At 60.6% G+C, this 22,108-nt stretch overlaps 1 protein-coding gene across 2 annotated transcripts in view; it reads left to right on the top strand.

The window, feature by feature from the left end:
- The window catches only part of SLC45A4 (solute carrier family 45 member 4), a 29,239-nt gene that overhangs the window by 2,849 nt on the left and 4,282 nt on the right, over positions 1-22,108 (top strand). Inside the window, exons 2-5 of one of the 2 annotated variants that reach the window (XM_059395233.1) lie at positions 17,285-17,473; positions 19,250-19,429; positions 19,933-20,966; positions 21,297-21,396. In XM_059395233.1, coding sequence (XP_059251216.1) covers positions 17,285-17,473; positions 19,250-19,429; positions 19,933-20,966; positions 21,297-21,396 — 1,503 coding nt within the window. The remainder of the gene's footprint in view (positions 1-17,284; positions 17,474-19,249; positions 19,430-19,932; positions 20,967-21,296; positions 21,397-22,108) is intronic. The other variant, XM_059395234.1, reaches the window with a different exon arrangement.

The following is a 22,108-nucleotide window of genomic DNA, read 5'->3' as shown; positions in this document are numbered from 1 at the left end:
CTGCCGGGCCCAGAGGCGTGGTGTTTATTACGGAGTTCTGTTATCTGCAGTTACCGGAGCTGATGCTGAAACCGTAACCTTCAGTTCAGTCCACCTGCCTCGTGTCTGCGGTGACTGCTGGTGTGACCGGCCCAGTTTGGCTCCTGTATGTGGTCACCACCTCAAAGGGCCATGGTGACCCCTCCCATCCGAGGGGATGGAGCTGGGATCCGAGGAGATGCTCACCTTGTGCGTGTGGCACCCGGCTGAGACTGTGGGACCCCCCAGGGAAGAGGCCTTTAAGAACTAGGTGTTAGAGCCAGCACCTTTCTGGAGCCTCCTCGTGGCCCTGGGATGCCCTGGATGCGCCTGCTTCAGGCAGGAGCCCACTGGGGTCGAGCAGGGACCAAACCTCTCCAGTCGCCTGGTTGACCTGCTGCGGAGGGAAATGGGCATCGCGAGAACGTGGGCAACACTCAGCTTCAGCGTCCTTGGCCGTGAGCTATTCTGTTGTCCCCACGGGTGGAAGCATTGGGTTTTGCCACGGCCTCATCTGGTTTGTGGTCCTGAAGCCGCGCATTCACACCGGCTCCTGTGGCGTCTTTGCTGTGGCTGCTGGGCTGGGCGGCGTGCAGAGCCGGGAGGTGTCGGGTGGCTTCCACTTCTGTCCCCCCAGCCCTCTGCACGGGTCTCTAAGCTGAGTCCGGTCCGCCCGCCCTCTGGCTCTGGGGGTTAGTGGTGCTAAGGGACTCGGGTGAGTCACAGGGCTGGCGTCTCTGGACGCAGAGGGAAGACATGGTGCCCTTCACCCAACAGCCTTCCGGCCGGGAGGACAAGTGGAACAGAGGCGACTGGGCTCAAGGATGGGCTGAGTGAGTGTGCAGGGGCCTCCAGGGGAATGACACCCCCGTGGCTGTGGTCATTTTTACTGGGGTCCCTAACACCGCGTGGAGGTGGGGGATCCTGTTCCTTCCCTGCTGGCTGCCCGCTGAGCAGGAGTCTGGGTTGGTAGATCCGGAGAGTTCTGGAGGCCTCTGTTAGGGAGATGGAGCGAATACCGTCGAGGAGAGATGACCCTGCCACGTGGTCTTGGCAGAGATGTAGGGAGCAAGCTGTTGAGCTCTTGTGATCTCAGGCGACCTGGGCCCCATTAAGGAGACCCCGGAGCTGGCCTCAGCAGCCAACGGCTGCCCCATTTTGCTAAATCTCCCTATGTCCGGTCCCCTGGCTTTCCTGGGTCTTCTAGCATTGACATAATTTTGTGGCGGGCTGAAGGTTAGTGGGTTTCTATGAAATGGACTTTCTGTTTGGTTGAAACAATTACTGCGTAATACATTTGTAGAACGTACACAGGTTCGGAAAGCCAGCTGGTCAGGTGTGCTTGGCAGATGTTGGGTGCTCTGGGAGACCGAGAAGGACCTGGATTCTCCTCCTGTGGGAGAGGCTCCCCTTGCCTGGTCTGGGACCCAGGCAGCCTGCTGGATGTGCTCTAACTCCACAGCCACGTTTTAGGGTGTGTTAAGCAGTGACAGCGGGGACCCATATTTTGGTTGAAAGTCCCCTTCCCAGGGCGTGTATCTGTGTCAGCTCGGCGTGGAGCTTGGAGATGGTGGTGCGCGGCCTTGCAGGTTCCGGTGGGAGGTGGGGTCACCTGTCTCTGTGGTGAGTCTGTGAGCTGAGTGGGGGACGGCGGGAGCCAGCAGGTGGGTGGCCCAAACTGGGCCAGGTGCCCTGCCAGCCGGGGCACTTGCCCCACACCGCGATCTCCAGCAGGTGACCAACCAGGAAACTTGCTCTCGATACCCTGGAGCATGGTGGCCTGTTCTTCACGCTGGATCCCACAACTGTAGTCGCACTTTTTCTTTCTTCTTTTTTTAAGACTTTTTATCTGCGATAGCGAGAGAAAGGGCGAGTGGGGGAGGGGCAGGGGGTGAGAGCATATCCGAGCAGACCTCCCGCCGAGCAGGGAGCTCAGTCTCACGACCCCAGATCATGACGGACCCCAGGATCAGGACTGGAGCGGAAACCAGGAAAATCAGAAATCAGACGCTTCACACTGATGGTGCCCCCGGGCGCCCCGGGCGCCCCGGGCGGCTTTCCCTGCTTTGTGGGTATGCAGTGTCGAAATGCCCCACCAGGAACCGGCCCACATGTGGTTCGCCCTGGAAGTCAGCTGGCCTGGCCTGTTGCCTTCCTCGGTTGGAGAAATTAGGAAAGCAGCCATGATTCCAGGACTGACGTCGTTTTAGTGCACAAGTTCCGCTCGTTGCCCAAGCAGGACAGTAAGGAAGAGCCGGGTCCTGACATTGTCGGCCGCGCCGGTTGCTCCTTCCCAGGGAGCTTGGGTCTTGGGGGTTTATTTTTGGTCGCACATTGTCTCCTGTGATCCTCAGCAAAGGGCACGTGTGGTGACAAGCGACCTGGCAGGACTGGTCTGTTTCGGTGCTTCGAGGACGACATAGGCCGTCTGTCTCCGAGTTGCTCCGGGAAGGGCAGGGCCCCGCTGCCTTCTTTCTCCTCTGACCCTGGAGCTGCACTTCGAGGCTGGCTTGGGCCGTTGCTCTGCGGGATCTGGTGGGCGCTCTGGTGCCGAGCTGGCTCCTCCGGAGGTGAAGCATTCGGCTTAGTGCCGGTTTCAGTCCAGACAGTCTGAACTCTGTGTGTGTGTGTGTGTGAGGGAGGCGTGCACTCCCTGATGGGCCAGTAAGTGTAGAGAGTGCCACGGCACCCGCGGCCCCACTCCCCACGGGCAGCTCTGCCCCTGACAAGCTCTCTTGCTTTACCTGTTTTACCTGTTGACCTGCTTTACCAGTTGTGGGATCTTGCTCCCTGCTTTACCTGGCCGTTTGGGGACCCGAAGTCCGCTGTCTTGATCCCACGTGACCACCTCTTTCTCTGAAAGGAGCCTTTAGACTAGAAGCAGGTGCCATTTCTTGGGCCTGGAAGGGATGCTGCCATGTTGGCTGGGCCCAGGAGGCGGCAGACGAGGTGGAGGATGGTGGTGGGTGGGCCCGTCCTTCCTGGCTCTGTGCCCCAAGCCTCTGGCTGACTGGCAAGGGGCAGGACGTTGGCATGGAAGGGACACCGTGCTCCGTGGACGATGCTGCCAGCAGTCCCCGAGCACTGTTCTTGGAGCAGGCCCAGCTTAGCCCCTAGCCCGTGCTTCTGAACCCTTGCTCCCAGGGCAGGCCATCTTTAAATTTAAAGTTGATTCTTTAATTAGTAGCATTGCCACCAAGGTCAGAATTCAGAAGTTCCCGACTGTTGGGATGGTGAGTTTCCACCCCTCCCCTAACCCCCACTCCCCTTCCGGGTTCATCCCTAGAGGCAGCCAGCCCTAGAAGCCTCCTCCTAGAGACTTCCTCCAGGCCAGACACAAGACAAGGGGCTTTGTGACTTGTCCATGTCCCCAGTGGCCGCTCCCAGGGGCATCCAGAGCTGGTGAGGATCCCAACTCCAGGTGGGAGCGCAAAGCTGGTCTGTGCTGGCGCCTCCTGCCTGCTCGGCGCTCCCCATCCCTCTCTGTCCGGTTTCTTCCACGCTGGGTCCCCATCCCCTTTGGGAGGGGACTTCTAAAAACCGCATTCCTGGGCTCCAGGCTCAAATATTGGCATAAAGGAGATCAGAGTGGCACCTCCAAGTCCAGGTCCCAGGTTTGGTTTAGTTCGTGCTAAGGCAGTTTCAGCCCTTCTCCAGGAAAGACGCCTCCTGGGACCACCTGCCTGGTCCCACGCTCACCGAGGATCTGGCAGTGATGAGCCTCAAGGGGATGTGCGGGGTCACTCTTCAAAGGAAGCCTGGGGAAGCGTCTGCCCCGAGCCCCAGAGCAGCCCTTCCTAAGGAGCAGACGCCCCTCCTGGCCTGGCCGTATCCAGCTCCCCTTCCCTGGGGAGAAGTCCCTCCGTGCCCTGCCCCGCCCCACCCCTACCCCTGGTTTCCTCTTGGTTCAAGGTGTGCCCTCCAGGGAAAAAGGAAGGAAAGCCATCTAGAAGAAAGGAGACTGCCTCCTTGAGGAATGAGAACCACGTTTGTCTTTATAGGCTCCTAATTCACGGGGAAAGTTCGTGTCTCATCCAGGGTGCCTGGTACGGCTTGTGCACTTGGTGCGTGTCTAATAAAAAAAATGCAGCCTTTCCCCCCTTCCAGTGCAGCTCTGTGTGAACCAGGATGCCTGGGCTGTGAAGCTCCCCTTTTCTTCCTGCGGGAGAAGCCTACCCTTGAACAGCCGCCCTTAGAGAAAACCTTCAGAGTCTGAAGTGGCGCCCCCCGCTCCGCTCCACTCCCGGGATTGCTCAGGGAGAGGCATGTGCAGGTGGGGCTGGCAGGGGCCTGGGGGGTGGGGGGAGGGGCTGCCGACCGTGCCCTTGCCCTGCAGCGGCTGCGGGCTGGGGCAGCTGACTCTGTGCGGCCCGTGGGAAGTCCGCAGGGTGCCCGGCCGGTCAGCACAGTCTCGGTGAGAATTGGGAAACAGGGTCACGCTGCATGGGGACTGGAAACGCAGCTGGTGACTCAGCACATGCGTGAGTACGGGCATGAACTCCGGAGTCGGAGGCCATGTGGGTGAGGGTGACCAGGCGACCTGCCGTGCGGTCACGTTACCGTGTTTCCTGCAAGGTGCCTCTGACATAACGCGGAGCTTCCAGCGGGTGTGTTGCGATCTGGGTGGCAAGGGCTGTACCCTGCACAGGTGTCCCTGTGACTCCCTTTGCCTGGGGCGTAGCGGCTTCTGGTAACAGGGTACTTTCTGCAGTTCACATGCATTCAGAGTCTTCCTGCGAGTCCCCTTTGTGTACCTTGATGCCGCCCAGAGGGTCCGGTGGAGGCCTTGTATTTGTCTGGTGGTGCTGCTGCCCCACGGCCTGCTGCACATAGCACGCTTGGCTGGTTTTCCTGTTTTGCAAAAGCAGACCCAGCAGCCGGCTACCCCCAGCTTCCTCTGCACAGGAAGCTTCCCCAAGGCATAGCTGTCCCGCTGGCAGGGGCCCCGCAGAAATCCACGACGGCCCTGCTCAGCCTCGGGACCCAGACAGTTGAGCCCAGGGCCACGAGACGAGTCATGGCCTTCGGACGCCTCTTGCTTCTGCTGGGGCGTGGCTCCCCTGCTTGGCAGAATGGGCCCGGGTGGGGCAGGAAGGAAGCGGCGCCCTGAAGGGAGATGTCAAAGCTTCAGGTGGCCAGGTCAGCCTGCAGAAGCCGGGAAGGCCTGAGGCCTTGTCCCTGAATGCCAGGTAAATGGGCAAGTGCCGAGCCGTGAGCCGTCCCCTGGGGCCTAGAGCCCAGGAGCAAGAGACAGATCGCCCTACTTACAAGTGACTGCACACCTGCTACCCATGCCGGGGTGATGCCCTCCGGCACCCAGGCACGGGAGGCCCACCCCTCCGGCAGCACGAGGACCCTCATTGTCACGGTGGCCCGGAAGCCCTGGCAGTGTGGGTACCTCCCCTGCACGGGGAGGTCATTGTCTTGGCCAAGAGTATGTTGGGGTTTTTGGAATTTTTTTTTTTAAGATTTTATTTATTTATTAGACAGAGATCACAAGTAGGCAAATAGGCAGGCAGAGAGAGAGAGAGGAGGAAGCAGGCTCCCCGCTGAGCAGAGAGCCTGATGCGGGGCTCGATCCCAGGACCCTAAGATCATGATCTGAGCAGAAGGCAGAAGCTTAACCCAATGAGCCACCCAGGCGCCCTGGGGTTTTTGGAATTTAATTCTGTATTCCCCTGTTTTTTCTCTAGCAGCCGAACATTGGGTCGGGCGCTGCTGCCTCCCCTGGAGGGTGCTGAGGCTCCTTCTCTAACTGTTCTTCCCAGATCAGTGGAAACTTGAGGCCGCACAAGCCTGGGGGAGGTTTATCAGCAGGCTCTCTTGGGTGGGTTTCCCCCAGGACCCACCCGTCCTTCCTGGCACTTGGCTCTGCCCTTGGCTTATCTTTGCTTGCTTGTCTGCCAGGCCCCAAGGGCAGGGGCACAACTGCCCTGGTCCCAATGGTCCCCTGGGTATTGGGCTGGCACGTGCATCTAGCCTCAGGCCTGGTGCTGAGGGAGGCGCACTCACACTGCTTCCAGCTGGACGCGGGGCACGATCGTTCTGTGGTTGACGCTTCCTTGTACGGGGAGTGCTGGGCTCGGTGCCATCCTTCCGCATCAAGGGCTGCAGAGCCAGACCTCCAGGCCCAAGGGACTGAGTGGGGGAGGGGATGGCAAGTGGCCGAAATCGGACTGGCCCTGGAAGATGTGCGTCTCAGGGAAATATCCAGATGCAGAAGGACAATTCTGTGGTGGGGTTCTCCCTGTTTGAGGGACCCAGACAGTCAGGTTCCTGGAGACCCAAAGTGGTGGGGGCTGGGGAGGGGGAATGGGGAGTCTGTTTCACAGGGATGGTCTCAGTTTTGCAAGGTGAATGCCCTGGGTAGACCTTGGCGACAGCTGTGCAGCCACATGAATGTCTGTGATACTCCTGAACCGCACACCAAAAAATGATGGAAGTGGCCAGTTTTCCGTTACGTGTATTTGACCGTGGTTTTCAGAACGTGGAAGAAAATAGGATGGACCCCACAGACTATGCAGCTCAACATGGGATTTCCTGCCGACGCGAGACTGAGGAAGCCTGAAGGCTGCCCCGTGGCTGGGGCTTAGAGTCGGCAGACGGCCGGCCCTCATCCCGCCAGAACTCCGGGGCCCGCAGGCGTGCTGTCCAAGCCTGGGAGTCCCACCCGGGTAGCCCGCTGCGGTCAGGGGACCCTTCCTGCCCGCCCCCTGCCCACCAGCACCCACACCGACCCTGTGAACCACAGGCAGCAGGCCAGTGGGAGAGGCACAGTGAAGATGAGGGTTCGTCAAAATCTCCTGAATTTTGACCAAAATAATTGAAAAAAATTCACATTAGGCTGTTTTGTTTGGATTGGGAAGTCTGGATTTCCTTGTGTTTCAGATCATTGTATTTTAGAAACAATGAAACATCAGCTGTAGTCCTTTTTCCCAAGGAATTATGAAGCCTGTTATTCTTCTGTCGAGGCCTGACTGAGCACCTACCTGCTCGGTGCTGGGCATGGGGCCAGGTGCGGTGGCGAGGCCTAGAGTCGACATGCAGATGGGCCGTGTGACCAGAACAATTGGGTGAGGTCAGAGGTGTGGGAGGCAGTGGGGACCACTGGAGCCCTGAGTCCAGGGATCAAGTGACTGCTGAGCAGGGGAGGCCTGCGGGGAGGTTATCTATCCAGCAGGCTGGCCTCGAGGGCGACCCGGTGCTGGGGGCTCTGCCAGGACCTGGGGGAAGGTTGTGATTGATGGGCTGGAGAAGCAGGGTTAGGAAGGACAGTTAGAGTACTCGCTGTTGGCAGCTGTTGGAGGCAGGCATGGGAACAGCAAACAAAGCAGAAGGCTACCAACCTGGGTGCAGGAAGGGGACGGGAAGTCGGGAGGCTGTGTGGAGGAGGGGACATTGGGCCTCCCTGTTGCAAAGTAAGTTGAGGTCAGTGAAGCAAGGGTGAGTCAGCGCATTGTAGGCTGTGCTGCGCAGGGAGAGTTGTAGGGGGGAGTGTGGCGTGGCCAGAGGCAGAAGGGCAGGAGCTTGCCACGCCACAGAGTGGTGTGAGCAGAGATCTGGTGTCTGGTAGGCAGGGATTGATCACAGGAGGCATTACGTGCCACTCCAAGGAGGTGATTTCCAGAGAAACTGGGGCAGTTGTGCCTTTTTTCAATATTGAGCATATGAGCATTGGTAAAGGAACAGGTTTTTAGGTGTTAATAGTAAGCAGTGTCTTGTAGCAGTTTCCAGACTTAGCAGATTAGTCCTCAGAATTGTGGTGACCAAACATGAAGCAAGTGCACAAATTTGATTAAAGAAGACAGAAAAAATGATGTGCATAATTCCTGCAGGAAAAGCTCATTTAACTGTACAATGAAAGCCAAAGGTCAGTTAAGTAAATTGTAAGCAAAACATTAGAAATATGTGTTGCAATGATAAGATACCAGGCAGCCCAGACACTTGAGTGTGTGTTTGGGGTGACCTGTGGCACCTGTGTGGTGTCCCGACCCCCAACCCCCACCGCCACAGGTGAGCACAGCCAGGTGGCTTCCCGGCTCCCTCCAGAAGTGCGATGGTCAAGGCACAGTTGCAAAAGACTCACTGCAAATAGTATTTTCCTTAAACCTGTATCAGAAATAAAATCAAAGAGGTTTTTTAAATGGTAAACTTTAGAGCAAATGCTCTCTTAACTTTTCTCTTAAGAACAATCGGCATAGAGCACCTGGGTGGTTCAGTGGGTTAAGCCGCTGCCTTCGGCTCAGGTCATGATCTCAGGGTCCTGGGATTGAGCCCCACATCGGGCTCTCTCCTCAGCAGGGAGACTGCTTCCCCCTCTCTCTCTGCCTGCCTCTCTATGTGTGATCTCTCTCTGTCAAATAAATAAATAAAATCTTTAAAAAAAAAAAAAAGAACAATCGGTATAGAATGTGTCCACCAGCAAAATACTTTCCAGATAATGGTAATTTTGTTGTAAAAAAAAGAACCACTCATATCTTAACAAAACATGGACACCCATAATTTTACGTAAACAGCATGTCAGTAGGCTGTGTGTCTAGGTACAGCATCTGTCTGTCTGCCCTCCGTTTAGGTGAAGAGTGGATACTGGTGTATCTTAGCGCTGGTGAAGGCTTTTGGGAGCACAAGAGAGTAACTTCAAGAAACTTCAGTTGAACTTTGAGAATCTGGAGTATCCACGTTAGAAGTACTGTATCTGCAAGTCTGGTTGGCGGTGGGGGGGGGGTCTCAAAATGCAAAATGGGAGACCTGGAAACCAGAGTTTCTGTTGGAGGTGGTCGGGGCTGGACAGGGGGAGAGTCCCGGATGGGTGAACGGGCTTGGTTTCCTAAAAGTGGCCAGAGCCCTGGAGGGTTCTGCCAGCAGGAGGTGGGCTGGGTGGCAGGGATGGGGAGGTCTGACCTTGCATCAGTGCAAATAAATTGTCTTAAGTTCCTTTTAGACTTACACCTGCTTACATTTTGCCGTCATCTAAAAACATGACTAAGGAGCATTGCTGCCTGTCCGGGCGGGAATTGTGTGGACCCAGCAGCGGTTCTGTGCTGTGCCCCACCAGCCCCTGGGGAGGCCTGAGCTCTGGACACTTCTCCAACTCCCCAGGGCCTGCGCCGCCTGTAGCCTGTTGGTCCACACTGCGTGCAGACGGCCCCGGGGAGCGTTGGCAGGGCTAGCGGAAGGCCTTTGGTTCCCGGATTCTCTCACCTTGCTGGATGATGGCCCCAGAGCAGAACTGAACCACAGCCCAGCCGATTTTGCAGGCTCTGTAGACGTGGCTGTGTTGTGGGTTTCAGGGGCTGTTCTCTGCGCCATTGTGACTCAACACTCGGGATTTTTACTTTATTTTTTAAAAGATTTTATTTATTTTGAGAGAGTGTGAGAGCTTGAGCATGAGTCAGGGAGGGGGAGAAGGGGAGGGAGAAGCAGGCCTCCCGCTGAGCAGAGAGGCCCATGCGGGACTCAGTCCCTGGACCCCGACACCATGACCAGAGCCGAAGGCAGATGCTTCAGCGACTGAGCCCCCAGGTGCCCCATGACACTCGCGAGTTTTCAGCAGGGGTCCTAGGCATCTGCTGTGCCCTACTTGTTCACCCCCACGAAGAGGGGAGCGGTGTCTGAGCAGAGGGGAGGACCCGTGTCCCGCTGGCTCTCACCTCTGCAGGGCTCATGCGGAGCCTGAGGTCCCCTGTGGCCCTGCGCCCAAGTGCTACCCCTTCGCAGGGACGTGAGGCAGCACGAGCCCCCTGTCCTCAGGACAGACCAGTGTTCAGAGGAGGGCGCACGCTCTTCCGACTGCTGGTTCCCGGCCTCCGCTGGGACAGCCGCAGGGAGCCTCGCTGATGGGGGAAGTGTCTGAGCCGAGCGCAGGGTGGTGAGTGGGCCATGGAGTGCCAGCTTTCCTGGGTCACGAGGCCACTTGTCCGGGCGGTCACTGTAGGCCCTAGTCATGGCCGCGTGGAGGGGAGTTCTCTAGAGGTAAGCTGTCGGTCTGCTGGGGACCCAGGGCTCAGCTAGCGCCGCGTGTCCCCGACTGCTTCTGGGAGGCTTTGGTGGTGAACAGCGGGCGCTGGTGGGGAGGCCAGGTGCCATGGGACGCCAACCGCGAGAGTGAAAGGCGAGTGTCCATGCGAGAGCCTGCCTGCCACTCTGGCCCCAGGCTCGCCTGCTACGTGTCGGTGCTGCCGAAGGGCCCGGGCCAGCAGTTTCCTCTGGTCTTTTCCTTCGAAGCAGGTTGCCTTGTGCTCAGACCCCGCCCAGCCCGCCTGAGGCCGCAGCAATGCTGCCGGGGCCCAGCCGGGCCCAGGGGGCTGGGCCTGGACAGGCAGAGAGGGCCGCAGAGGGCCCCGGGCCATGCCCCCTGCCAGCTCGACGTGCGGGCCTGTGCCGGCCACCGGCTGCTCTCACTGGCCTTCGGGGAGCTCAGCCTCCTCTGAGCGGCAGTTTCTGCTTGTTCCTCAGACAGCCAGCTGCGGGGAGCATCTTGTCTCAGCCGCCCGCCCGTCTCGGCCTCAGGCAGCCCTCCCTGTTCTGCGGTCATGGCCACGGCGCTCCGCAGGTAGTGGACTGCCATGGCGCCCAGTCCTTGTCACCCACCTGTGGCCTAGGCATCGCCGCCACCTCGCCGTTCTTCTGCTGGTTTCTGCCAGGAGGTCAGGAAAGTGTTAGTGTCCATACCCCCTACGCACGGAACTCTGTAGGATAAGCCGTGCATTTTATGTGTTTTGGGAAGCTTCTGGAAACTTCTGAAAGCTTATGCCTGGCCTTGTGAGTTCCTGTCCTGTCGTGAAGGTGCTTGCTCTGGGCAGCAGACTTCAGAGCTGCGAAGTGGGTGCTTGTGCCAGCCGCTGGGGCGAGAGCAGCTGGCGCGCCGCTGGCGGGAGTGGCCGGGCCGTGCGCTGGGGTGCTTTGCCTGCCTAGCTGCTGGGCGCCCGGGCAGCGGCAGGTTCACGCCGCTGGCTTCCCAGAGGCTCAGTGACCCGCCAAGTGCATCCAGCCGGGGTGCTGGGTCTCCTCCCCCTTTATTTTTTTTATTTATTTATTTATTTTTATTTTTTTAAAGATTTATTTATTTATTTATTTGACAGAGATGACAAGCAGGCAGAGAGGCAGGCAGAGAAAGAGGAGGAAGCAGGCTCCCTGCCGAGCAGAGAGCCCGATGCGGGGCTCGATCCCAGGACCCTGGGATCATGACCTGAGCCGAAGGCAGCGGCTTAACCCACTGAGCCACCCAGGCGCCCCTCCTCCCCCTTTAAGATAGGACTGGCACCCCTAGCACCAACGCACAGGGAGCTCCCAGTACAGGGCTGGGGGTGCTACGCACACTTATTCCTGGAAGCAGCGCAGCCTCAGGGCCAGCGCAGGGGCTGTGGGGTGCTTGTTCGGCCAGAAGAAAGACCCTCAGGATCCCCCGGAATTCAGTGCCGCCCAGGAAGTCTGGAGGACTCTGTCCAGAATAGCTTGTTCCGACGTGGCCCGTGGAGCCGCTGGGACCCTCTCGGGCTAGACTTCACCATCGACCCACAGTGACCCCTTGCCCTCTGTCTCAGACCCCGTGAGGACCTGTACCCCCCCACGGCCCGCCCAGGTTGGGGACTGCACCTTCTGGGTGTCTGAGTGCCCTCCTTCAGGGCTGTAATGAAGGATGACACAGGGAGCATGGCCTGGGTGCTGGGGACGCCGCTGAGAGCAGCCCCGGCGGTGGTGGGCTCCTGGCCCTCTGGGAGGGACGTGTGCACACACGCGGGGCCTGTTCCTCCTTCCCTGGAAACGCCAGTTGCTTCACCCCACTCCCTACCTGCCCATAGCTCTGGGGTTCTAGAACATTCCACGCAGATGGAGGAGTGCCTGCCCCTTCTCTGCCCAGTTGTAGACCCTCCCTGTGCCGGGCGCCCTTTCCTCCCTCGGGCCGTCTCTGGGATGCCCATGGCCCTCGCCAGGGTCCCCCACACAGCTCGTTGGCGTCCGTTCATCAGAGGTCATGCGAGGCTGGTGGGCATTTCCCACGGAGCACTGGTTCTCACGGGTCCGGCGTTATCATGGGATTCTTGCTGCGGATACAGACCTATCTTGATGTGGAAGGCTTTGTCTATCGAAGGAAAGAATGTATGTTCCCATTCCCGGTTCAGATCTTTTGTTAAACATTTATAGGCCACTTTCCCGGTCCCCTGGCTGCCCTCCCCCCCAAGTACCAGTTTATCAAAGACGACGTGGTGGCATTGAATGGGAGCTGCCGCGCGTGACCAGCGTGGCGGCCGCTGCCCGTGACCTCACACGGCTCTCCGCCGATGCTGACACACTGAGCATTTCCTGTGAACGGGGAGCCTTCCTGGTCCCACCATTGTTGTTCGCCTTCTGCCTGGGAGAAAACAAAAATTATTTACTACGGGCGGCGTGCTGTTTGTTGAGAGCCGGGCTGGGAAATGCACTGTTGGAGGTGTCCCAGTGGCGGCCTCGCAGCAGCGGGGGGCCCAGGCTCGCTTACCCCCGGGGCTGCCTGGGGGACGTGATGGGAAATGCTGATGCTTCTTGCCAATATGCTGGACAAAGAAAGCCACTGCCCCGTGTCCCTTCCGCCATCCGCAGCTCGTCCCCCTCCCCGAGGCTGCCTGGCTGGGGCACGTGGGGCTTCCCGCGGGGGAGCCCGGGCTTCACCTTCTGGAGGACCGGGGACATCACCATTGGGCTGGCACTGCTGCGGGTCTTGTCGGCCCCTCCTGCGCGCTCCCGCCTACCTCAGTCTCTGCTCTGGGGGCCCCTCTGGGGGCACTTTGCTCAATGGGTGCACACTTAGGGTGCCCAGTTGGAGGGGACAGACGGGGCCAGGAAGCCTGGGAGCTGCTGGGCCCGGTGAGTCTGCTCTGAGGATGTGTGACGGGGCAGGATCCAGCCCAGCGTTCCCGCCCCGAGTGTCCCAGTCCAGAGACACTGGCGAGGCTCCTGGGCACCAAGTGCTGCAGCCAGGCATGTCTCGAGGCGATCACGCTGGGTACTGATTGGCTGTTTGGTTGGGGGCGAGGGTTGATGAGTTGGAGACCAGAGAGAAGATGGGAGGCCTGACCCACCTGTCTTGGTCCGGAGAGCAAGCCACAGGGTGAGCATGCCTCTGGGCTCAGCAGCCACCACGGCACATTCTCTGGGCACCCAGAGGGCACGGGGAGCCGTCCAGGGTCATGCCAGGCTGCTGCCCATGCTGGCAGCCCTCTCCCAGAGGGACGGGAAACCCTGGTTTCCAGAGGGCCCCTTCAGTGGAATGGCTTCCTTCCCGGTCCCCTTGACGGCCAGCTTCTCAAGTCCCATCCGTGCTGTTGCCTGTGCTGGGGAAGACCGTGCTGTGTCTCACACTTGCTGGCTCCAGGACTCCTAAGGACACCGTCCTGGCCTCACGTGAGCTGGGTGCTGGTGGGCCGTGGCTTAGCAGGCGATGGGACGGGGTCAGGGCCCGTCTCACAGCAGGCGTTGGCTGCTTCCAGGCGGCGGTGTGTGCCCGGCAGTCTGTCTTCTGCGGCTCGTGTCTGGCGTGGAGCCTCGCACCTCAGACAGGCGTGTGGGCGTTTGCAGAATTTAGGCAGGATCATGCACGCGCGGTTCTCGGTGACCAGCCCCGGAGCCTCTCCGCCTTGGGCACAGCTCTGGGAATGATGGAGCCCGGCCCCTCCAGTGGAGCCCACGTCTCTAAGGAGCTCTTCCATGCAGCTTGCTCTCTGCCCGTTGCCTCAGTGGAACTGGGTACTGGAGCTGCTGCCCAGGAGTGCGGTGCACCCCACCTTCGAGACCGGTCGGTGGGGCGTGCGTGCCCGTCTCCAGTTGCTGGGCGACTGTATCATGGGGGCCAGAGGGTGCTACTTGTCACGCTGCGTGCTGGAACTCCGATAAAAGCAGAAAGAACAGGACCGATTTCTCCGGGCTCCTGTTGCAGGCGAGGATTTGGAGTCCAGCTAAGTTACTTGTTTACAATGAGAACTGCAGCACTCTTCAAAGGAATGTAGCAGAACGTAGGATCTCTACAACACGTCATTCACCGTGTGAAGGGTACAGCTTAGTGGTGTCAGAAGAAACCGGGAAGCTGAAAATGTGACCCTCACTCCGAGGTGGTGACTCATGGCCGTCGTCAGGCGTCTGTAGGTGTGCTCAAGGCTGTGCCAGAGGGAAGGAGGAGAGCTCAGTGGAGAGATGCTGCTGAAGAAGCAAATGGAAATTCTGGGACTGAAAAATGTGATATCTGAGAGAATTCGGGGGGACCGGGTTGACGTGGGACGCGGCACACCGAGGGCTTGGTTGGCGGAGATGAAGAACAGAGGGGACAAAGACGGAGACCCGAAGGGACAGGGCCACGGGATGTGGGGGTGCAGTGCCCGCGGGTCGCATGCTCTTGCGACTGGGGGTCCCAGAGGAGCGGAGCTAGAGAAGGGGGCAGGAGAAAGTCGGGGTCACAGGAAGTTTCCCGCGTGCGCTGGAAGACGGGCAGGTTCAGCTTCATGGAGCCAGGGGCGTCTAAGCAGGAGAGAAAGGAAACTTCACTTAGATTCATCGTAGTCAAACTGCCAAAAGCCAACAAGAAAGAGAAAATCTTGAAAGCACCCAGAGGAGAGGAAGATGATTGGCCTCTCTCTCTAGTCACGTGAAATGTCACCGCCTTCTCGGCAGTAACGGGAGTGACCGCCTCACTGCTCTGGAGGGGGCTGCAGGAGGAGTTAACCCAGGATTCTTTATCCAGCAGAAATACCCTGTCAGACCAGAAGAGAAAGAGATTTGGGGTAAAATGACAAGCGGATTTGCCATTGGCAGATTGCTGGAAGAAACGCTGAGGGAGCGAGACAGCCCAGAGGCAGAAGGGACCGGCTACCGTGTGAACACTCGGGTCTTCAGAAAGGAAGGGGGCATGGTTCAGAGGGAGGTAAAAACAAAGTGAGTTTTCATTTTAATTCCCTTAAACGTGACGGTTTAAACAAGGACTGTCGCACAGACGGGGCTGACCCCCTCTAGATGGGACACGTGCGCGACGCGTGCGTGAGGAGCCTCGGGGGCGAGGACAGTGCCTCCCCGAGGCTCCAGCTCGCGTGCTGGTTTCTGCACCGGACGGAGGGTGCTGTGTGATGAGCTCTCCCGAGCAGACCCTTGCAAGAGAAGGCTAAAAAGCCAAAGTGTTTAATTAAAACAGAGTTAACTTGGCCGAAAGCAGGCGGGGACAGGAGGTGTGGAGAGACAAGGCGGGGGCGCGGACAGGAACGTGGCACGTAAGCGAGGAGCCTGCGCAGCGCCAGGGGCTGTGTGTGCTCCTGACACAGGGCCCAGGGCTACATAAGGCAAAGATGACCCTAATTCAAAGTTTCGCCGCCCCACCCCTAGGCAGGCCCCACAGGTCCCCGCCGGCCATGTGCGCTGGTCCCCGACACTGGTCCAACAGCGCGCACAAAGCGGGAGCCGGGAGCCGCGGACGAGTGTGCTTGTGGCCAAGGAGGGGGCGGGGGGCGCGGCCGTTGGAGAAGACTTGGCCTCTCACTGGAGAGCATGGGCTTGGGGGGAACACCTGACAATACAGGGTGGGTGTCACAGGGTGGGTGGAGACAGGCCTGGCGGGTGAGAGCGGTCCCGGGATGGAGAGCGCCGGCCACAGCCGAGAGCTGGACTGGAGAGGGGTCCGCAGGCTGCCCGAGGGTGGGTGAATCAGCGGGTTCGGCAGTTAGGGTCTTCCCGCCGGCCAAGCAGTGTTTATTGGTAAAGTTGTGCCGTATTAAAAGCCCCAAAGAAAGTAAGAGTCTATGTACCCCGGGTCAGGAACACTTTCCATTCTTTGACAGGGACTGTGTCGCACACGTGACTGGCCCTTTCCGAGGCTCGTGGTGCCGCACACGGGCTCCTGCCCAGGGCCAGCATGAGCCCTGCCCGCGCGGCTCCTGCTCTCCCCTCTGCCTGCCTTTGAGGAGGAGGGCGGAGGCCCCAGGCCTGCGGGGGAAGCCAGAGCTGGCCAGGGCACGCGCTCAGCCTGCTGCTCGTTTACTGAGACATCTGTATGTCTGGTGACATACAGATGTCAGTAGGAACCCACCCCACTTTCCCTAGAGCTCCGTGTGGTATAGACGTCAGAGCGGATGCCTTGAACTGTGCACTGCGTACCGAAGTGTTTTAGGGGGTGCTTCCCTCTGCCAGATGAGTGTGGCTCCTGGGGGCGCAGCTCAGCCATTTCCCAGGGCCTGTGGCTGGGCAGAGTGCTAGCCGGGGATCGCTGGTGTGTGGAGCGCTGTCGTCTGAGTCAACTTCTCATGGACGCAGGACACTGGCAGCCTGCAACAGGGTGGCCAGTCACTAGTGACCCCCACCCAGATCACGAAGAGAGCACACGAGCCCCAAAGCCCCCACCCCTCCCGCGGGCTGCCACCACGCTGACTTCTGTCAGCAGAAGCTCTGTCAGCCACTCAGACCTCATGTAAACGGAGCCCACGGCGTGTGCCCTGCCGTGGCTGGCATGTGTGGGGTGTGGCTGGCCATGCCCAGCTGCAGCTGGGACCCCTGGCCACTGTGTAGCGCTCAGGTGTGTGGAGTGTGCCGTTCCCCTGGCAACGGGCACGGGCTTTGTGCGAGGGTGGTCTTACCTTGTCGCTGTGTGACCCTGCGCAGGTTACCTAATCTCTGAGCGTCACATTTGCATTCACGCTGTGGTGCTGGACAACGGGCGTGATAACACCGCCCTCCCTGGGCGGTTAGGAGGTTAGAGCAGAGCAGTTCCCGGTGCCTGATGGAACACCTGGGCTCCAGCCGAACACCTACCCATGCCTCCCCTCTTGGCGGCCGCTCCCCGCCCTCTTGGAAGCCCATAGCGGGGGTCCTTGAGCACATGCGGCCCCTCAGTGAGACTCTTATCATTCTGGCCAAGAAGCCCAGGATGGCACGGGGGTGGGGGGTGTGTGTTCCTCACTGCTACCCCCGTTCTGGGTCCGGTGCCTGTGAGGCCACGTTGAGCAGCTGTAGACGCGGGCCCTGGTCAGTGTGGTCAGTGCCACAGGTGCTCGGTCCCCCTGCACGCGGCAGGTCCAGGTCTGCCGGCTCTAGCAAGTGCCGCTTGTCTCACTGGGTGCCCGGCTGCCGGAGACACCTCCGAGGCCCAGGTGCTGGCCTCCGGCCACCTCATGCTTCTCAGTCGGCGTCGGGTGCATGTCAGATGTCCCAGGCTGGGAGCCGGTGCTCGGACCTTGCGGGGTCTCCGCTGGACCCAGGGGCACGCGTGTCTGCATGCACATGCCCACCCCATGACCGCCCGCCCCCTGTGCTCCAGGCCTTCCGGAGCAGTACTACAGCCTGACCTGGTTCCTGAGCCCCATCCTCGGCCTCATCTTCACGCCCATCATCGGCTCCGCCAGTGACCGCTGCACGCTGAGCTGGGGCCGCCGGCGGCCCTTCATCCTCGCCCTGTGTGTCGGCGTGCTCTTCGGCGTGGCCCTCTTCCTCAACGGCTCGGCCATCGGTGAGTGTCCCCCCGCGTCCCGGCGGGAGGGGCCGTGCTCTCAGCGGCGCCCGGCGGGCAGGCGTGGGGCTTCCGGGCGCTCCCGACGGGGCTGAGGCCGGGCCCCACATGGGAGCGCCGTGGGGACGTGTTCACAGGGCAGCCCTTCCTGTTGTGACCCGCTTGTCTGCCCTGCGCGCCGACAGCACGTCCTGTTTGCAGCGCGGCTTCAGAAACCCCCTTCTCTCTCCTTTTCTCAGACGTTGGATCGACAGCATCCAGACCCGGTTCTGTGCTCGTTTTTTCTATTCGTGTGCTCGTGTTTTGTTGTGTTGTTTTTAAGTTGAGAAGCTCGACGTGGGAAAATGGGTTTGCCCCGAGGGAGCTCATCAGAACTATTAGAAACAAAACCTGTTTTCTGGCAACGGCTTTTTAAGATCAAGGCCTCATCTGTGTTCTGACGTGTGCACACGTGGCCTAGGTCAACATCAAGTGCGTTGGACACTCACAGAGAGGCCCAGAGCCCCTCGGACTCTCAGAGGCCTCTGTGGGGCCAGGCTGGGGCCCGGGAAGGCCACTGCGACCGGCTGGTGGAAGTCCGGGGGCAGGGCGCACTCTCCGTGATCCTGTGGGCTCGGGGCTGCTGGCTCTCGGCCTGTCCCCGTCACCCTATGGAGCTGATGTCCCTTCGCAGCACTCTGCCCCGGAGAGACAGCTGTGGTATTCTCCGAGGCTGTGCCTGCACGTGGGCCGGCTGTGGCACCCTGTGTCTCCCTGTGCTCACGCCTCTCCTGGCCTCTCCCCTGCGCTTCCTGTGCTGCAGCTAACCTGCTCCGGGCCCCGGGTTTCGTACGCCACCCCCCGCATCTACAGGCACAGGATTCCCGCCAGTCTCAGGACCCAGCTCTAGCTCAGCCATTGGGGGACCGGTTCGGTCTCTGGGCTCACAGGGGTGTACTCCCCAAGGCCAGTGAGAGGTGGCTTGTGACCGCCGCTTCCTCTGGGTGCTTACAGCCTGCTGTGGGAGGCATTGTGCTGGACGTAGGGCCGTTCCCATCACGCCACAGAGCGGCCCCTTTCTGGCGCTCTGAGAAGGCGCCTGACGACCCCAGGGGAGGTCACGAGTCCTTCCTGTGGTCCTGGGTGGGCTGTCACCTGGGGTCTGACTGTGGCCCTCCGCACAGCTGGCCTGTGTTTCTGGTTGGGTGTCTTGGGTACAGTCTGACGTCCAAAACGTGAGTGTTAGCCTTGAAAGGTTAATTCTTTTTGGAAAAGAAACATGCTCGCTGGGTAGCATCAGGAGAACAGCTTTCAAAGTTTTCCATTGGAAGATGTGGAACCGCAGTGGACGGACCGGGGAGGCCCATCACGTGTTCAGGGAGCGCCCTAGGAGTGCCCCTGCCGACCCAGGCCCCAGGGCTGATCGAACCCCAAGGTGGTGCGTGTGCATATGTGTGTGAGCGCAGAGTCACACGTCATGTTTTCTCCTGGATGTTCCCTTGGTGCTCCCAGTGTGCCCCTCCTTTCCCAGTGATAGGGAGGAAGGATCCTGTTTTAGTCACACAGCGTCAAAGTAAGTAAGCGTTGAGGTTCACCGAGCAGCTAGCGTGACTGGGGAGGAACAATAACCATGCGTGTAAGAACAGAAGTGGAAAACACAAGGCCCACCCTCCATTCTGACCTTCTGCGCCAAGGAGCACGCGCCTTTCTGGCGTTGGCGAGCATGTCCCCACCTCCCCTTGCAGGGGGCGGTCTGCTCTCAGGAGCGGTGATCTGACTGCCCCGTGTGTTGGGCAGGTCTGTCCCTCGGCGATGTCCCCAGCCGCCAGCCCATCGGCATCGTCCTCACCGTGCTGGGGGTGGTCGTCCTGGACTTCAGTGCCGACGCGACCGAGGGCCCCATCCGGGCCTACCTGCTGGACGTGGTGGACAGCGAGGAGCAGGACATGGCCCTTAACATCCACGCCTTCTCTGCCGGTGAGAGCGCAGCCCTGCCCCCGCCCCACCCGGCGCGTGGCAGGACCCGCAGCATGCGGGAGGCTGTTCCCATGGCTCTCTTCCCCACCTCGGGCGGGGAGCAGCCCCCGCTGACCACTCCCTGCGCTCAGGCGCCGTTCTCATCTGCTGGGAGCGGCAGCTTCCTGAGCTTGAGGGATGACGGTCCGCGCTGCCCAGAGTCACGGGCAAGCCTCCGTTTCCTATCCTGGCAGATAGCTGCTCCCGATGCCTTGGACGGGTCTCTGTGAAGTCAGAGCTCCAAACCTAGGGTCAGCTGGAGTTTCTCACTGTGTTTTTCCCACCACTTTTTCACTTTCCATCCCCAAAGTTGTCCTGACTCGGCCAGAGCTACGAATGCCAGGCCTGGTCCGTGGTGAAGGGTAAAGGCCCTTCGGGCTCTGTCCTGGGTTCTCCCCGTCTGGGAGGGAGTGTCGAGGTGCCCGACACCGCTCACGGCCCCTCTGTCTCTCCTACCCGCTCAGGCCTCGGCGGGGCCATCGGCTATGTGCTGGGCGGGCTGGACTGGACCCAGACCTTCCTGGGCACCTGGTTCCGGACTCAGAACCAAGTGCTCTTCTTCTTCGCGGCCATCATCTTCGTGGTGTCGGTGGCCCTGCACCTGTTCAGCATCGACGAGGAGCAGTATAGCCCCCAGCAAGAGCGGGCCGGGGAGGCGGCTGACGCGCTGGCCCCCGCCGCCCGCGGGAGCGCGCTGGACGGCGGCGTGGGGCTGTTCCCCGAGGAGGTGCGGTCGGAGCACGAGCTCGCGCTGGACTACCTGGGCGCGGGCATGGTGCGGAGCAAGAGCGACTCGGTGCTGCACGTGCCCGACGCCGCGCTCGACCTGGAGCCTGAGCTGCCCTTCCTGCCCGACATCGAGCCCTCCATCTTCCACGACGGCTCGTGCCCCGGCACCCCCCACAGCACCAGCCAGGAGCTCGCCCGTGCCAGGCCGTCCTGCCTGGCCTCACTGCTCAGGGAATCCGCGAAGGAGGGCGACGCGCTGCTCGAGAATCACGCGCCCGAAGCCAAAGTCCCCAACGGCAGCGGCTCCCCGCCGACGGACGGCCCCGTGGGCTACACCAGGGTGGACGTGAGGCCCGTCGCCACCGCGTCCGGCTCCATGAGGCGCCGCAGGCACATGTTCCGCCGCCAGGCCTCCAGCACCTTCTCCTACTACGGCAAGATCAGCTCCCACCGCTACCGCTACCGGCGGGCCAACGCCGTGGTCCTCATCAAGCCGTCGCGCAGCATGAGCGACCTGTATGACCTGCAGAAGCGCCAGCGCTGCCGGCACCGCAACCAGAGCGGGGCCACGGCCTCCAGCGGGGACACGGAGAGCGAGGAGGGGGAGGGCGAGACCACTGTGCGGCTGCTGTGGCTGTCCATGCTGAAGATGCCCAGGGAGCTGGCGCGTCTGTGCCTCTGCCACCTGCTCACCTGGTTCTCCGTCATCGCCGAGGCCGTCTTCTACACCGACTTCATGGGTCAGGTCATCTTCGACGGGGACCCCAAGGTGAGGGCCGGGATGTGCCCGCCCCGGGGACTGGCGGGCATCGGCCTCTGTGCCCCGGCCCGGCGGCTGGCTGTCGCCTGGGGATGTGCGACCTCACGTTGGGCCTGATGGCCTCCACCCGGGCTCTGGTGCCAGGTGCGGCTGGGAGGGGCTGGAACCACCTGTGCGGAGCCTGGCCTGTACCGGGACTGCGTCTCCTTTCGGGGCAGCGTTCACCGCGGCTCATAAACAGCCCACCTGCACTTGAGATGGAAAGTCCCCTCCTTTGCCCAAAGGCTGTGGCACATGATCCCTGCCCCGCCTTGAGCCCCAGTCTCTTTTCTGGAACAGGCTCCCTCCAACTCAACCGCCTGGCAGGCCTACAACGCGGGCATGAAGATGGGCTGCTGGGGCCTGGTGATTTACGCGGCCACCGGCGCGATCTGCTCAGGTAGGCCGACCTCCAGGCGGGGAGCAGCTGCACTCTCGGGGGTGCTCAGTGGTGGGAAACAGGGCCCAGGTCGTCCTGCCTGGAAAATGGGCCTGACTTGGAACAGGGCTGTGGCTCAGGGCCAGAAGCATGGAAGCTCGTGTGTCTGGATTTGGGCATCCTCAGACCACGTGCAGGCTGTCCTCTGTGCTGGTTCCTTCCCTGGGGGCTCCTCAGAGAGGGGCTCTGGCAAGGGACGGGCTTGGGGGGATGGGGGACAGCAGGAACCGGGCCCGCGGGCTGGGAGAGGGGTCTTTTGTGCTTAGCCAGGAGTACAGGGGGAGGTGGGGTCTGCAGACCTCCTGGAGGAGAGGCCTTTCCCTGCAGGTGTGGTTTCATCCTTGAGGAGAGGGGGGTCGGGGTGACAGGCCTCAGTCTTGGGAACAGCATGCCTAGGCCCACCTTCCAGGAATGGGGCACAGCGGGGTCCAGGGTCCCCTGAGCAAGTCTGCTCTGGGTCCTTCCTGTTCTCTACGTGTACCTAGAGGGGGAGGTTGGCGTTATTTCAGCCTGGTCTGGACTTGAGGGTGGCCAAGGTCAATGGAGCAGCAGGAAGCCGGCCTGAAGGTCACACAGCATTGTCTGTGAAGCCTCAGAGAGGCTTCCTGGAGGAGGTGACATTAAGCCGCTGGGCCAGAAGGGGCAAGCAGGAGTCTGTCCCTCTAGACTCAGG

Source organism: Mustela nigripes, chromosome 3 (genome assembly GCF_022355385.1).
Source record: "Mustela nigripes isolate SB6536 chromosome 3, MUSNIG.SB6536, whole genome shotgun sequence".
NCBI lineage: Eukaryota > Metazoa > Chordata > Mammalia > Carnivora > Mustelidae > Mustela > Mustela nigripes.
This window is presented reverse-complemented; position numbering and strand designations above follow the sequence as displayed.